This window comes from Oncorhynchus nerka, linkage group LG27 (assembly GCF_034236695.1).
Source record: "Oncorhynchus nerka isolate Pitt River linkage group LG27, Oner_Uvic_2.0, whole genome shotgun sequence".
NCBI classification, from domain to species: Eukaryota; Metazoa; Chordata; class Actinopteri; order Salmoniformes; family Salmonidae; genus Oncorhynchus; species Oncorhynchus nerka.
Window position 1 is genome coordinate 39,546,164 of NC_088422.1, and position 18,042 is coordinate 39,564,205.

Below are 18,042 nucleotides of genomic sequence, written 5' to 3' on the forward strand. Positions count from 1 at the left end.
CACAGGGGCTTAACCACCCAGACTCATAGAGGAGATAATCCATACTTCATCTGTATCAGTGCTGCCTACCACACTCCCCTCCCCACCGCCTCCCTGACCCAGCCAAACCTCAGCCTCCCGCAGAGCTACACAACATACTCCGAATGAATAGTGCAAGACTTTGAAAATAAAGATTTGAGAAGTGCATATCCAAACCCAGTGTAAAATATCTTTCATATCCAATGCCTGGGGACCTGGGAGCTCTTCTGAGCTGGGGAAAAGCTCTACTACACATCGCTATTCAAAGACTACCTTTATTCACAGCCAGGCAGCAGCTCGGCAGGCACCTCTTCAATCTCAAAAGGATTTACTGTGTTCGTAGTATATGCTCGCAGCTCGATTGAGCACAATCCGTATCGTACAAAATACATTTCTTGGATATTTTTAATTTGCCTAGCAAGTGCATGTTTTTGAGGTTTTTTAAAAACTTGCTTGTACGAGCCAGGGCTTCAAATAAGGCATTTTCTTTTTTTCTGCCAAGGCACTTGGTGGTTAAAACGTTGACTCTTTTGCTCTAATTTTAAATGCAGAAAAGCACACCATCAAAACTATGCTGTGGAAATCTGTCTTCTTTAAATATTCATTATGAGCTTCCCCCTATGATCTTAGAAAACACTCTCTCGCGTACGTGCGCGCGCACACACACACACACACACACCTTCACAAAGACCCCTACTGTTGTCTTTTTATATCACTTCACCACCTCAGTGTTCAGAGAAAGTAGACCTCCCCTCTTTTCTTTAGGTATTAGTGAGAGTGGGGGTGTCATGTCTTTCATTTTAAATTATTATAGTAATTGCGCAGTCGTGTTAAAAAGATCAATCAAATGGCTCTACTACGGACCTCTCATAGTAGAAATGAATGGCACTGCACTGAGGCAGAATGTTTCCTTTAATGACGGTGCTCTCTTTGTCTCTCTCGCTTTCACTCTTTCTCTCGTCTCTCTCTCTTTGTGTCTTGCTCGGAGTGTCACTCTCCCTCTCTTCCCTTCCCTGTCTCTCCTCTTTATCTGCGTGTTTGTAGTCTCTGTCCTGAGTGATGTTTCGGAAGCACTTTGTTGTGTCAGGGCCCAGTGGTTTTTTTTTCTCCACGACAGTGTGAGAGATGAGAGGACCTCTGTGTAGACAGGGAGTGATGGCGAGAGGTAGTAATGGAGAAGGCAACAGCCGTGTACTCAGGTTGAACCCCTGAGAACCCAGATCTCTGGCATGGTTACTGTAGTATGTCTACAGCTACTGAACTTTACTTCAGCGGAGGACTCTTCTCTTCCGATATCGTAATGTAGTCTGCATACCATATCAACGGCTGTATATAATTATATATCATAATGGAATCTCAAAACAAATTTGATTTGTCACATTGATTTAAAATGCTTACTTACAAGCCCTTAACCAACCATGCAGTTTTAAGAAAATACCCCCAAAAAAGCATTTTTAAAAAGTAAGAAAAGAATAACAAATAATTAAAGAGCAGCAGTAAATAACAATGGTGTGAATATATGCAGGGGGTACCAGTACAAAGTCAATATGCGGTATTATGTACATGTAATATGTACATCTAGAAGGAGTTATTAAAGTGACTATGCACAGATAATAAGAGTAGCAGCAGTGTAGAAGGGGAGGGGGGCGCCATGCAAATAGAGTGGGCAGCCATTTGATGAGCTGTTCAGGAGTCTTATGGCTTGGTGGTAGAAGCTGTTTAGAAGCCTCTTGGATCTAGACTTGGCGCTCCGGTACCGCACAGCAAGCGGTACCGGAAAGAACAGTCTGACACGGGTGGCTGGCTTCTTTGCCAATTTTTCCGGCCTTCCTCTGACACCGCCTTGTGTAGAGGTCCTGGACGGCAGGAAGCTTGGCCCCAGTGATGTACTGTGCCATACGCACTACCCTCTGTAGTGCCTTGCGGTCAGAGGCCGAGCAGTTGCCATACCATGAAGTGATGCAACCAGTCAGGATGCTCTCGATGGTACAGCTGTAGAACCTTTTGAGCATCTGAGGACCCATGCAAAATCTTTTCAGTCTCCTGATGGGAAATAGGTTTTGTCGTGCCCTCTTCATGACTGCCTTGGTGTGCTTGGACCATGATAGTTTGTTGGTGATGTGGACGCCAAGGAACTTAAAGCTCTCAATCTGCTCCGCTACAGCCCCGTCGATGAGAATGGGGGCGTGCTCAGTCCTCTTTTTCCTGTAGTCCACAATCATCTCCATTGTCTTGATCATGTTGAGGGAGAGGTGGTTGTCCTGGCACCACATGGCCAGGTCTCTGACCTCCCCACTACAGGCTGTCTCATTGTTGTCAGTGATCAAGTCTACCACTGTTGTCATTGGTAACTGAGCTATACGACTACCGCCCCGTAGCACTCACTTCCATCATCATGAAGTGCTTTGAGAGACTAGTCAAGGACCATATCACCTCCACCCTACCTGACACCCTAGACCCACTCCAATTTGCTTACCGCCCAAATAGGTCCACAGACGATGCAATCTCAACCACACTGCACACTGCCCTAACCCACCTGGACAAGAGGAATACCTATGTGAGAATGCTGTTCATCGACTACAGCTCGGCATTCAACACCATAGTACCCTCCAAGCTCGTTATCAAGCTCGAGACCCTGGGTCTCGACCCCGCCCTGTGCAACTGGGTACTGGACTTCCTGACGGGCCGCCCCCAGGTGGTGAGGGTAGGCAACAACATCTCCTCCCCGCTGATCCTCAACACGTGGGCCCCACAAGGGTGCGTTCTGAGCCGTCTCCTGTACTCCCTGTTCACCCACGACTGCGTGGCCACGCACGCCTCCAACTCAATCATCAAGTTTGCGGACGACACAACAGTGGTAGGCTTGATTACCAACAATGACGAGACGGCCTACAGGGAGGAGGTGAGGGCCCTCGGAGTGTGGTGTCAGGAAAATAACCTCACACTCAACGTCAACAAAACTAAGGAGATGATTGTGGACTTCAGGAAACAGCAGAGGGAACACCCCCCTATCCACATCGATGGAACAGTAGTGGAGAGGGTAGCAAGTTTTAAGTTCCTCGGCATACACATCACAGACAAACTGAATTGGTCCACTCACACTGACAGCGTCGTGAAGAAGGCGCAGCAGCGCCTCTTCAACCTCAGGAGGCTGAAGAAATTCGGCTTGTCACCAAAAGCACTCACAAACTTCTACAGATGCACAATCGAGAGCATCCTGGCGGGCTGTATCACCGCCTGGTACGGCAACTGCTCCGCCCTCAACCGTAAGGCTCTCCAGAGGGTAGTGAGGTCTGCACAACGCATCACCGGGGGCAAACTACCTGCCCTCCAGGACACCTACACCACCCGATGTTACAGGAAGGCCATAAAGATCATCAAGGACATCAACCACCCGAACCACTGCCTGTTCACCCCGCTATCATCCAGAAGGCGAGGTCAGTACAGGTGCATCAAAGCTGGGACCGAGAGACTGAAAAACAGCTTCTATCTCAAGGCCATCAGACTGTTAAACAGCCACCACTAACATTGAGTGGCTGCTGCCAACACACTGTCATTGACACTGACCCAACTCCAGCCACTTTAATAATGGGAATTGATGGGAAATGATGTAAATATATCACTAGCCACTTTAAACAATGCTACCTTATATAATGTTACTTACCCTACATTATTCATCTCATATGCATACGTATATACTGTACTCTACATCATCGACTGCATCCTTATGTAATACATGTATCACTAGCCACTTTAACTATGCCACTTTGTTTACTTTGTCTACATACTCATCTCATATGTATATACTGTACTCGATACCATCTACTGTATGCTGCTCTGTACCATCACTCATTCATATATCCTTATGTACATATTCTTTGTCCCCTTACACTGTGTATAAGACAGTAGTTTTAGAATTGTTAGTTAGATTACTTGTTGGTTATCACTGCATTGTCGGAACTAGAAGCACAAGCATTTCGCTACACTCGCATTAACATCTGCTAACCATGTGTATGTGACAAATACAATTTGATTTGATTTGGTAAACTGTGTACTTTACTGTGTACTAGTTTTTTATTAGGAATCCCCATTAGCTGCCGCCAAGGCAGCAGCTACACTTCCTGGTGTCCAAACACACCAAAGCACCCACATTACATATAAAACAAAAGATACAACCCGTGAACTATGTTTGTGCTGAATGAGCTAAAGAGAAAAAAAACCATCATATAACACTGTAGATGGAAATATGCTGTCTGTCCACAGGGAGGGCTTCCAATTGACCCGGCACACAGTGAGTTAGGACCATTCAGCCTGTCCATCCGCTATCAGCCCTGCCAGGGTATGTTTTCTCCCAGTACAGTCTCACACTTAGAGAGTAAAGTGGAACTGAACAGAGCACTGCCTCTCCTCGCTAATATCTTTAATCAGCGAGAGAGGAATAATAAATAAAAGTGGCTGGGCCGAAGCACAACGGTCCTGCTAGATTTATCCATGTGGCACAATAGCTCTCTGGTTAAGAGACACAGATATTACACAGCCCCCTTATCTCACCGCCGAGTTAAAGGTTGGCTGTAAATCTGCTGGGCGTTCTCTGACGGAGCCCTGGGCCTAGTCTTGATGCCAAACAACCGCCTACTATATGGCTGGGGGTCTGCGTCTTTACACTGTAAAGGGTTGGTCAGCGGCCGGCGGCTTAATGGCATCACACTGAGTGCATATTTGAAAAGCGGTGGCCGTTATCTTGATGAACTGCGTGGCCGCTGTGCTATGCGTTGTGTCTCGACTGGATAGAGATATTTACTTTGTATGTTGTCTACCTCACTGGCTTTGGCAATGTTAACACATGTTTCCCATGCCAATAAAGCCCTTGAATTGAATTGAATTGAAATATGTTAGCGTTTGCTGACATCTTGGCCCTTTTGTAAAGGAGCCTGTCTCTCAGGGGACGGTAGGTATCTGTGTTAATACTCAGAGGCCCCCGGGGGCCTGTTATGAGCTCTACACTGTATCTGCCTGCAAGTCTAATGGTTCTCGCTCACACATGGGGTTATGAGGTGGGGAGGTTTTCTTCCTCTCTTGTCTGTAAATTCCATGAAATGGGTTATCCCAATGCAGCCGAGCACAGCCGTGTTTTAGTGTGGAGGGGGGGCGGTGAGCGCTGGCCTGGCCTCGTAGCATTACTAGCTAGCAGGACGTGGAACACATGTCCCTCTCCAACCCTCCGGAGCTCACACAGACCTCCGGAGCTCACACAGACCTGTTGCCAGAACTGAGCTTCTGGCAACAGTTGCTCTCTTTTCCCCGGTCCTCCCTTCCTCCTCCCCCATCCCTCCTTCCTCCCCTCCTGATACAGTCAGGTGGCCTGCGAAGGGGGTCTTACACCCCTCTCGCTACAGACCTAATAATAATAATTACACCCCCCCCCATCCTCCATCATCCATTCCCTGCTGCCGCGGAAGACGAATTCCTCCCTTTTCTCTCAACTGCACCGCGCCCCCTATCCAAACAAACAACCCCACCACGAGCACTGACCCCTACCAGAAGGCCTGGCCCCGTTGTTTTACCTCTGTTACTGCCGTGTCATACCACGGCTCTAGTTGGAGCGCTTCTTTTTGTTTTTGTGTCCTCATTCTTTTCTCCGATCTCCTCCTCTGTCCTTATCTTCGCCCCCCCCCCCATTGGGAATGCAACCCAGAGCCACGTCTGACTGCAGACAATGAAGTGTGAATGCTTGTGAAGTGTGACTTCAGTGTGTACAGGTGTCATGTATAATTGTGCCATATGTGAGAAATAGGTTTTCGGGGGGGAAAATCTCAGCCAATGAATCAGAATGAACATCAGCCCTGGAGACATATCAGACATTGCTTTTTTTGTTGGATTGCGTCTCCATTAGTAGTTAGCTGGTTCTGTCACAGTGGTGGGGGGGGGGGGATCGACCTCCCCTTATTACAGCCAGGTTTTTAAATTAGACTCATCGTTTCTTGAAAGTCGGAGGTGGCCTCTGTGTCTCGCGGCTAGCCCATCAACATGTCCAGTCAACCTAGTTTTATCCGGACTCACTCTGGGCTTTAAGCACAAAGGAACAAAAGAGGTGGCCAGATGGGGATGGTGGTGAAGGGGCTTCTGGGAAGCGGTAAGGAAAGGATGTCTTGGGCTGGGCAGGGAGGGAGGAGTCATGCAGGGCAGGCCTGTGAAACGAGGAGACTATGCATGAGGAGAGAGAAAGAGATTTGGCTCAGGATCACTCGCCAGAGGAGGGCAGATTATGCCCGGCTGCATCGTCTGGGCTTTGGCCGCTGTTTTGCGTGTGTTTGTTACCTCCTGTCCCAGTCGCTCTACTGGGCTGTGGGTGTATTTGTTGCTCATTTCACTCTAATGGAACAAGTTTGTGTGTGTGTGTGTGTGTGTGTGTGTGTATAGATCAGAGTCTGTGTTTGTCTCCACTTCCAGCTCCAAGTCGTCACCAGTCCACCAGCGGGATGCCCTCGTCCAGCCACCACGGATTAAGTCTCCTCTCCCGTTAGTCTATTCGCTCCTCCACTTCCTATCTTTCCAGTCAATTAGGATCCAGCCGGGCTGCCCCTGCCCTGCCTGTAACTGAGCCGGGGGCTGACTGGGGGGACTTGGCTCTGGAGCCCTGTTGTGAGGGGCTTAGCCCAGGGACAGTGTGCTGTGTTGGGTCACTGCCACACATTGTCAGCCCGTCACCCTGGTTTCTCTTCCTCCTCCTGTTGACTTAACTGCACCTGCCAGGCCTCCAGGCCATTCCACAAGCAGCCCTTGTTTTGGCTGGCGTATTCCATCACTTTACTGTTTTTGTTTGTTTCGTAACGGGCAAGGTAGTATAATATAGTGCATGGTTTCACATCCGTTCCCTCAAAAACCCTTGTTATGTGACCTGGGTTCGAGTCTCGTGGAGGGGTGCTGGGAGGGCAACCGGTAGAATAGAAGGGATGATGGAAAATTAGACGACCCAAGGTTACCCAAGCGGTCTTTGCTGGGGGATTAATTGTGTAATGATTGCTGGCAAGGACTCCGACTGAAATCCTGTTACCCATGCTGCACTGGGGCAGGGAAGGAGACCGAGGTCCTAGAGAGGCAAGGTGACACTCATCACAGGTAGTCTTAGCCTGCTAGGAATCAAATGAGCTCGATCTTAACTGGAGGTACAGTAACCACTCAAAAACTAACCACAGGGCCTCAAATTATTTCATTTTGCTAGTCTATGGTATAATTCCTTACTAGTGCATCCTGAGCAGTTACTGCACATTAGACTGGACTGGAGGAAACCCATCTGTCTTTTTACCTGGGATATTTAGAACCAGAATGTGTTAGACACAGCGGTCTACACAGGAGAACAACTTGAGACATTTCTCATGGGTGATGGATTTTGTTACTCAATTCTTTCTCTTGCAACACCAATGCAAGGACTTCTACATTAGACTTAGCGTTTCATACATAATTCAAGAGGGAAGATTGACACTGAAGTGCAGAGTTTTAGGCCTAGCTACTTGGATCATTGTTCCTCTTATAGTTTCATAATGAAGCATCAAGCACAGAGGCTGCCCTCCCTTCACTCCTCTCTCTCCCCTCCTCCTCACCTCCCTCCCCTCCTCTGCTATCTCCTAGCAGGGACATGCCTGATGGTTGTGTGATGGATGACTCAGGGATTGATAGAGATAGGAGGCTGCTGTTAATTAACATCCACTGTATCTCTACATCTCCCGCTCACTACTTTTCTCACCCTCTGTTTCATCCAGAACAACCCACATTAGTACATCTCGGAATGATGGGAGAGGTATTCTCTATAAAGATGCATTACAATGAAATATAATACTCGGTAACTACTCAGATTCCGTATCACAGCAAGACTTTGAAAAGGAAACTGAACAGGATCGCATTTACCTTCTCAAATAATATTGTTTCTCGGCATTTTGTTACGTTCAATGTAAACAAAAGGAGATTCATTCATATGTCCAGTCATCTACAATACTGTGAAGACTTCTCCCCCTTCTAGACATGGTTCTGTTGTGACCTTGTATCAATCTGTGTGTGAGTCCCTAATGGCACCCCATTTCCTACGTAGTGCACATTAGACCCGAGCCCTATTGGCACGGTCAAGAGTAGCGCACTTCATAGGGAATAAGGTGCCATTCAGGACACAGCCTGTGCATGTTGCAGGGGAATTCCATGACTCACTGACTAGTGGGCTGTGTGGTAGTGATTCAGACCTGCCAGTTTTTACAGCCCTGTATTAGTGGAGCACATGGCCATCCCATAGGAAACTGTGAACATTTTCAAATCTGTTTTTGATGTTCCTCAATTTGGATTTTGAAAGTCCATTATCTTGACTGCTGACAAGAACAACATTATTGGACTGTTATCAACAGTGGACTAATGAAAAAAAATGGAGTTTTCCTTTAACTCAGCCTAACACGCGCACCCACACACACACCTGGTGTCAGGAGTTCACCTGTGTGTAAGCGTCTCCTCCTCTTAGAGCTGTCAGAGAGGTAAAGCGTCTCCTCCTCTTAGAGCTGTCAGAGAGGTAAAGCGTCTCCTCCTCTTAGAGCTGTCAGAGAGGTTAAGTGTCTCCTCTTATTGGAGAGCTGTCAGAGAGGTTAAGTGTCTCCTCTTATTGGAGAGCTGTCAGAGAGGTTAAGTGTCTCCTCCTCTTAGAGCTGTCAGAGAGGTTAAGTGTCTCCTCCTCTTAGAGCTGTCAGAGAGGTTAAGTGTCTCCTCCTCTTAGAGCTGTCAGAGAGGTTAAGTGTCTCCTCCTCTTAGAGCTGTCAGAGAGGTTAAGTGTCTCCTCTTATTGGAGAGCTGTCAGAGAGGTTAAGTGTCTCCTCTTATTGGAGAGCTGTCAGAGAGGTTAAGTGTCTCCTCTTATTGGAGAGCTGTCAGAGAGGTAAAGCGTCTCCTCCTCTTAGAGCTGTCAGAGAGGTTAAGTGTCTCCTCTTATTGGAGAGCTGTCAGAGAGGTTAAGTGTCTCCTCCACTTAGAGCTGTCAGAGAGGTTAAGTGTCTCCTCCTCTTAGAGCTGTCAGAAAGGTAAAGTGTCTCCTCTTAGAGCTGTCAGAGAGGTAGTGTCTCCTCCTCTTAGAGCTGTCAGATAGGTAAAGTGTCTCCTCCTCTTAGAGCTGTCAGAGAGGTAGTGTCTACTCCTCTTAGAGCTGTCAGGGAGGTAAAGCGTCTCCTCTTCTTAGAGCTGTCAGAGAGGTTAAGTGTGTCCTCCTCTTAGAGCTGTCAGAGAGGTAAAGCGGGGTATATGGATAGAGTCAGCCCTCTGCTCCATACTGTGAGACGGATCCAGACAAACAAGGCTGAATAAAGTGCAGGTTTGGCTAATCCTCCACCTGCCTCGAGGCCAAATCCTTGTCTGTCTGACACTTCAGTCTCCCCTCTCTATTCCCTTCTCTCTCCAAAATTGGTTTACCACCGAAGCCTTTCTCAGAAATATCGGTCTTTCACCCTGTGGAGCTGTAGTATGGCATCTGCTGACCTAACTGTAATTGGGGAATTTGCGGTTTGCACAAACTATATTGCATTGTCTTGTGTTCCTCCCGAGCTATGATCTTGTTCAATATGTGTCATCCTTTGGTTCATTAAGTACACAGTGCATTCGGAAAGTTTTCATTCCCCTGACCTTTTCCACATTTTGTTAGATAAAATCTCATCAATCTACACACAATATCCCATAATGAAAAAACATTTTAGAGATGTTTGTAAATGTATATAAAAAAAAAATGGAAATGTCCCATTTACATTAGTATTCAGACCCTTTACTCAGTACTTTGTTGATGTACTTTTGGCAGTGATTACAGCCTCAAGTCTTCTTTGGTATGACCCTACAAGCTTGGCACACCTGTATTTGAGGAGTTTCTCCCATTCTTCTTTGCAGATCCTCTCAATCTCTGTCAGGTTGGCTGGGAAACATCACTGCACAGCTATTTTCAGGTCTCTCCAGAGATATGTTCGATTTGGTTCAAATCCGGACTCTGGCTGGGCCACTCATGGACGTGCCGAGACTTGTCCCAAAACTACTGCGATGTCTTTGTTGTGTGCTTAGGGTTGTTGTCCTGTTGGAAGATTAACCTTCGCCCCAGTCTGAGGTCCTGAGCGTTCTGGAGCAGGTTTTCATCAAGGATCTCTCTGTACTTTGCTCCATGCATATTTCCCTCGATCCTGACTAGTCTTCCAGTCCCTGCCGCTGAAAAACAACCCCACAGAATGATGCTGTCACCACCATGCATCACTGTAGAGATGGTGCCAGGTTGCCTCCAGACGTGACACTTGGCATTCAGGCCAAAGCGTTCAATCTTGGTTTCATCAGACCCGAGAATTTAGATTCTCATGGTCTGAGGTGCCTTTTGGCAAACTCCTAGCAGACTATCATGTTCCTTTTACTGAGGAGTGGCTTCCATCTGGCCACTACCATAAAGGTCTAATTGGTGGAGTACTACAGAGATGGTTGTCCTTCTGGAAGGTTCTCCCATCTCCACAGATGAACTCTGGAGCTCTGTCAGAGTGACCATTGGGGTTCTTGGTCACCTCCCTGACCAAGGCCTTTCTTCCCCAATTGCTCAGTTTGGCTGGGAAGCCAGCTCTAGGAGTAGTCTTGGTGGATCCAAACTTCTTCCATTTAAGAATGATGGAGCCTGCTGTGTTCTTCAGGATCTTCAATGCTGTAGATATGTTTTGGTACCCTTCCCCAGATCTGTGCCTTGACACAATCCTGTCTTGGAGGTCGACAGATAATTCCTTCGAGCTCATCGTTTGGTTTTGTTCTGAAATGCACTGTCAACTGTGAGGCTTTATATAGACAGATGTGTGTGCCTTTCCAAATCATGTCCAATTAATTGAATTTACCACAGGTGGACTCCAATGAAGTTGTAGAAACATCTCAAGGATGATCAATGGAAAGAGGATGCGCCTGAGCTCAATTTTGAGTCTCATAGCAAAGGTTCTGAGTACTTATATAAATAAGCCAGATGTGGAGGTCCTGGGCTGGCGTGGTTACTCGTGGTCTGCGGTTGTTAGGCTGGGTTGGGCGTACTGCCAAATTTTCTAAAATGATGTTGGATGCAGTTTATGGTAGAGAAATGAACATTCAATTCTCTGGCAACAGCTCTGGTGGACAGAGCTGCAGTCAGCATGCCAATTGCACACTCCCTGAACTTGAGACATCTGTGGCATTGTATTGTGACTAAAATGCACATGTTAAAGTGGCCCTTTATTGTTCCCAGCACAAGTTTCACCTGTGTAATGATCATGCCGTTTAATCAGCATCTTGATATGCCACCTGTCATGTTGATGGATTGTCTTGGCAAAGGAGAAATGCTCGCTAATAGGATGTAAACAAATTTGTGCACAATTTGAGATACTTTTTGTGTGGAATATTTCTGGATTTTTTAAAAATTTCAGCTCATGAAACATGGGACCAACACTTAACATGTTGCGTTTGTATTTTTGTTTGGTTTAGTTCTAGAATGTGTGTCATGGCAACAGTACACATCACTTGGACACGCATGTGTGCGTGAATTTTTTAAAATTTTATCTCAATGAAAGGTCCCCTTTAGATGACAGCCTCCCCCATCTCTTCCCAGTATGTGTCCTCGTTCTTTCTTTCTTTGGTTCTTTCTTTGGCTCTCTTTCGTTCTTTCTTTCGTTCTTTTGCTCTTTCGTTCTTTTGCTCTTTCGTTCTTTCTTTCTTTTGAAGGTTGGGAGTGGGTTAAGAGAGGGAGGGAATAGGCAGGAAGAGAGGGGGAGGGAGGGAAGAGGCATTACTCTGGGATCAAGCAGCTGGTTAGTCAGCTAGTAGGCCTCTGAGTTGCTTTGTTCGAGCCACAGCTTGCTTGTCAGTCTTTTAAGCGGCGGCCTTTGATTGCATAGTCCTGCTTTGATGGTATTTTCTGGCGTTCAGGGATGTGGTGTCTCAAGTACAGCCAGGAAGAGCTGTCCTGGCCGTTGGCTGGCTACCACGGCTGAGAATTCACTGTACACACACGGATGCACTCTCTTGCATGCTTGCGCAGTTGCCGACTTCTAAACTCGCACGCTATCGCTCAGTCCTCCTAGTCAGCCTTCAAGCCTGTGAGTTCCCTGCATCCCGGTAAAGGTGAAGGGATGTTCACACGGACATGTCTGGCCCACGTCAGACATGCTTTCCTGTGTGTACAGTACCGGAGATGGGGACAATTCTGAATACAGCAGGTTTTTGGTCTCGTCCTACACAAAGAACAACCAAGTATTACATCACATTGAAAGGTAAATAAACACTATGTTCTGAGGACCGTTACAAAGAGAGCTTTCATCCCACACTACTTGATTAACCAAAGGTCAATAGCTTTTTTCAAACATTCATAACAGTTGACTGAGAAAATTACACTCTGTACCTCAGCTATTCTTCCCAGTCATTAGTCCTAATAACGGAGAGCTGACACACTGCTCCGAGGGAAATGACTTAACACACAATTGACTTCACTAATTGACTCTACTGCTGTGACGAGGAGAAACTTTCTTTGACTTTGTCCCTGAAAACGATGTCCAGAATCCCCCTCCCCTCCCATCCCTGTACACACACGCAAACCTAACAGCCCGGGCCCATAGGATTAGGGAGGAGAAGATTCCCAACATGAAAGCGGAGTCTTCTGACTGATCAGCAAGACGGACGGGCAGCAGATCAATCAGGTTTCAGTGAGACAGAGGGTCTTTGAAGCGGCTAGCTAACACTGCTTGGCTAATCAATGAAGAACTGCCCGCTTGTTAGCACCTTCAAAGACTCATAGAAAACAAACAGTCCCTCTGGCATCATCAACTCTGTGCCTGCCTCACCCAGCCCTCCCTCCCTCCACGCCACTTTGCTAAACCCACAATGCCACACACAGCTCATCTCTCTCTTGCTCTTATTCTGTCTTTAGTTCGTTCTCTCCTCCCTCTCTCTCGCTACTTGGTTGTTGATGATTAAATGCAAATGGCTTCCTTCCTATATTCCACATTAAGAGGGTGTACAGCAGTTTGTTGATGTTAATTGTCTGAGTATGGAAGCAGAGTTTTGGTACAGTCGTGGATGACCTCATGGAACTTCCTGTGGCAGGAACAGGAAGTTCTTTACACGCACGCACACCGACGCAATATGAATCAAATGCAATATGCCTGATAGCCCTCTAGGCTTTTGTTTCATTGAGGATACATCTTTTCTGATGAGGGGATATTGTGATATTGTGTATAACTGTGTATAAATTGCATCCTCAGACCATGTGTGTAGGTTCAGTTCCAGAGTCCAGACTACGTACAGTATACCCCGGTGGTTACCGATCCGCTATCAATAAAACAAATGTGATCGGCACACAGATCTCCTTTTAAAAAACATCACTTTGTATATTATGGTCCACTCCATGTCCACTAGTGTCCTCTCTTTCCCTCCCTCACTCTCTCTCCAGGAGCAGAGCCCCAGTAACCAGACGTCTCTGGCCATGATGCAGGAGCCCCAGGAGATGGTGGAGGAGACGGTCACCATTGAGGAGGACCCTGGCACGCCCACCTCCCACGTTTCCGTAGTCACCTCCGACGATGGCACCACGCGACGCACAGAAACCAAGGTACTGGGGGGAAGCAACGTCGTCGCACATCACATCAAATTAGGTAGTAGGTACCTAGGTGCTGGAGGAGAAGAAATTCAATACCCACACACTATATTGAAACGTGTTAATGCAACAAATTGTTTGGGTTGCTTACAGCTCTGTGAAATGTATGTGGCAGGTTGCTGCAGTAAAACAGCATGGTAATTATTTTATGATAACTCGGCAGCCTAAAGTGACGGTCTCTAAGGCCCGTGATCCTTTAACCAGATGCCCAGATTTTGTCTTACAATTTGGTTACTGTTTCAGTATTGCTTCCACAGTATTTTGTGTTGCAGGTTCTTTTTTCTTGATTCCCCTCTATTGTGTTTTGTTGTTTCTATATAAGGATATGTCAACTAACCTGAAGGTGAGTTGGAAACTTCCCCCCTCATCACTTTACTATCAACTCACAACACCATTTTGTGTGTGCCCATGTCAGCCGCGCGCGGCCACACCCTTCTGTCACACAGGCAGTCTGTCTCTTACCTCCTCACAGCCAGCCCAACTCTCCACCGCTCCAGTATTGTTACTCTTCCTGTCCTTCCTGAACGTAGCTCATAGCTTCCCCACTTCAGTCAGGCCTGCTCCACGCCATGCCCACTACCGCTCCAGACAGTGTCTCAGTGCAGTGTGCTTCCGGATGGAATGGGGCTCTGGTCAAGTTCTATAGAGCTCTGGTCAAGACTAGGGTGCAATTTGGGACGCAGGGCCAAATAGAGCGGAGATGTTATTTTCCGTAAGTCTGGTTCCCTAGGGAGGGACCCAAGGGAATAACCCTGGCTAGAGCTGCTGGTACACTAGAGACACTACAGAGTCTGCAATTAAACAGCCCTGCTAATCCCTCTGTTTCATTGTGTGTGCTGCTATCCTATTGTAGGGGATAGGACACATGCACACTAAAGCAAGCAGGCACACACACAGGCGCACGCACACACACAGCTAAATAAAACAATCTTGGGCTTGGGGATTGAGGGAGTGAGGGTCACTGATTTTAAGGACACAATTCCATAGGGATGTGAGCGGATGCTTTTTGGAAGTCATTTTGAGGGGAAGAAGCAGATTAAGAGATGGTTTTGACCGGTCCTTTCTAATTGGTGTCATCGGTTGGCCAGCCAGCTTGTGATGGCAGCCTGCGTACGTGACATTTCCAGACTTTCATCCTTCTCTCTCAATCGCTTTCTCTCCCCCTCTTACTTTCTCTCCCCCTCTTACTTTCTCTCCCCCTCTTACTTTCTCTCCCCCTCTTACTTTCTCTTACTCTCTCTCGCTCTCACTCTTTTTCTTATCTGTTGAATTTACAGTATGTGTAATTGGGTTCCTTTGAACAGGCGGCTCCAGCTGGCTACTTACTGCTAATGCATTTCCTTTCATGTATTCTGAGTATCCCCTCCAAGCACAACGAGATTTCACACTATTGCTTTTGGGGGGAAAAAACATGTTTTTTAATGCTAAACACATATGCAAACAAGGCAAGCAGCAGTATAAGCAGTATCAGTAGCCAGCCACCACACTGAAACAAACAGACCAAAACAAGGCCTGGGAATAAGTTAATGTGGAGTGGCGTTCGCTGTTTAAATGCTAACTATCTAACCTCTCCAGCTGTAAAGGAGTGAGTCAGTCAACTGGCTGGCTAGTATGTGGTAGCCGCTATCTGCACGCACGTACACACACACACACACACACAAACACACAGGGAATGGGCATCACCATGTCCATCCTCCATCTCCCTCCCAACACACGGTGCTTTTCTGTGGACGTGGTCCTGTGAGGGTTGTGTGATACACTCACACTGTTCTTTTAAAGGAGGTAAATAAAAAGTATATTAAAAGCAGCAGCGTTCATTCCGTGTCCTGTGGATGGCAGTTAATGAGGGTTAAAGCACGCCACAAACTCAATCAACACAACAGGCCTTAATACACACCAGCACACACACGAGGGAGAAAGGTTTGAATGGAAAGAACGAAACCCGCTCGGATACAAAATGCTATACTGCAGCGTCAGTCAATTTTAATGTGCTGTTTTTACGCTGTCATTGTTTTGGTGATTTCTTTTCATTTTTATTTTTTTCCTGTTTTGTTGAATGGGTTGAATCAACAGGCTTGTCCATGTACTGTGTATGTGCAGACAACTGCCAATGTGATGCCGGTACTACTTATTGACCACCTCCGTCATCAACGCTTTCCCATAGGTGACCAGGGTGATCAAAACCATCACCCGCCACACTTACCTGCCAGTGACCATCATCGAGACCCCGGTGGTGCCGGAAGGTTCCATCTCACCGCAGTCCAAACCCAGCACCTCTTCTCCCACCCCGTCACAGACAGACACAGTAAAGAACCCAAAGGCTGTTTTTTTTTGTCTTGAAGTGAACCCCTAACCCTTCCTGCTCATATCTCCCTACGCCTCCCACTAATTCCAGGGCAGTTGGTTTATCAGTTTGAGCTCTCTGTCTATAAAAGTTGAATGCGGCAGAGCTGGTGAAAGTGTTACGACGTTATAAAAACAGCGTGGGGTGTCTGCCCTCCCTCCCCTTTAAACAGACTAACACTTGGTAAACATAGGCCCCGGTTTGACTACAAGCACTGCCTTAGCCACATGGCCCTGACAAATACATACAGACCCACAAACACACACACACACCAGCGTTTCAGAGATTCTCGTTTAGCCCGTTTACAGTCGTCTAGGTGGGCCTTTTCTGAAGCCCTCTCTGAAGCACCAGGCCCCCAGTTTGCTTGTTTTTGCATGTTGTGATCTATAGCGGATCAAAGTTCTGTTTGAAACCTGTCTGACGGTTTCTCGCGCTGTACCAGCGAAGGCTCTTTAGAAGTCATGTTAGTAGAAAAACGTGGTGTTCGTCAAGGCTTCTCTCCCTGGCTGAGTTGGAAGACGGGCTCGTCAAAGATGGAGGGAGTTTGGGCCACGGCAGATGTTTAGCCTGTGGTGGTTTGTACAGTTTTAGGACCAGAATGCTGATTGAAGAACACTGCTGAATAGTTCCTGGTATTGGTCCTCAACCCCAGGCCTAAGAGATCATCTCCACATTTCAGCCCAGTGTAGGAGGCACCGGGTCATTATGAGTGAAGAGCGACCCCTGTCCCAACCAGACCTGCACTCAATTACCGTCACCACCTCCATTTGAAATGAATGGCAATAAAAGTCCTCTAATCAAGCAGCTGATAAGAGAAAGCCAGCCTGTTATTTTAAGGCCAGCGGTTCAAGCTGTTTCATTAAGTTTGGAATCTGACAAAGACTTTATTTTTAACATGAAAGGGATGATTGTGTGCGAGTTCCACTCGAAGGGAGGGGGAGCAGCTCTGCCAGCGTAGTGTGAAGTAGCAAACCGATGGATGGCAGTGAAGGGTGGTCTTTAGATGTTACCGAAGAGCCATAATTATTCACTAACATGACTGGGAATGGACCGTTTCTTGGCCGATTTGAATTTAAAATACCTCAGTTGGGGACAGGGTGTGAACAAACTAAAGGCTTTGTGAAAATGGGATCAAGATTTCAAGTTCTCATATTTAATGACTGTGAACGTTTAACATTTATGATTCACGTTTTGTTCCCCGGTTCCTCTTTTGAGATGTTTAGGACCTTATTGAGTTTCCTCGTTATCGTTTCATGCCTTTGCTTCAATTCTTGTGGGAATGGACCCTCTCCGTGCACCTTGTCAGGCACAACGCGAATTGCATCAGACATGGGGCCCCTTCCAATGAAGATTAATTTTCATCAATCTCATTAATTCTGAAAATGAATTTATAGCCACGGACAAAATAGCCAATTATCCCCACTGCAGAATTCACTGGGCAGCAAATTGGTTTCTGTATCAGTGCTGAACCTCAGTCTGAGGTTAGATGCAGCTAACCCTCCCTGACTGCCAGACGGCTTCAGCACGCAGACAAGTATGAGTGTGATGTAGGAAGTACAAGATGCATCGATATAAAGTAGATACAGATTACTTGTGCTCTAAGACAGTCACTCCCCAGTTATGACTGTCACCTTCCGAAATGGCCTCCTATTCCATATGGGGGGGGGAGATGTCACAGAAACTCACCCTTATTTCCAACACAACACAACCTAGCCTTGTTTTATTTTAGAATAGAAATGGATGAAAAGCAATGGTACGACCCTTTCTCATTCGGAGTTTCCCAATGCATGACCTTCGACCTGTTATTGACAGTGCCTGCCTGCAGTGTCACTCTTTAAAGGAACAATGTTGTCCTCATCTCATTCCTCAGCACTCACTGTGTGGCATCGGCATCCCACTGGCCTGTCTGCGATTCAACAGGCTGCATCGGTGTGCTGTGTCCATGCTGTGTTTCCGACCTAACCACCTGTCTCTCACTGGGTTTATCTGTAGGTAACCTCCTCCCCAGGCTGACTTACTACCATATAGAGAGAGC

The 18,042-nt window shown here is 46.9% G+C and overlaps 1 protein-coding gene across 1 annotated transcript in view; it reads left to right on the forward strand.

Annotated features, from left to right (window-relative positions):
- Positions 1 to 18,042, forward strand: part of arvcfb (ARVCF delta catenin family member b) — a 130,065-nt gene that overhangs the window by 41,906 nt on the left and 70,117 nt on the right. Inside the window, 3 exon segments of the mRNA XM_029638156.2 lie at positions 13,460 to 13,618; positions 13,986 to 14,006; positions 15,828 to 15,968. Coding sequence (XP_029494016.2) covers positions 13,460 to 13,618; positions 13,986 to 14,006; positions 15,828 to 15,968 — 321 coding nt within the window.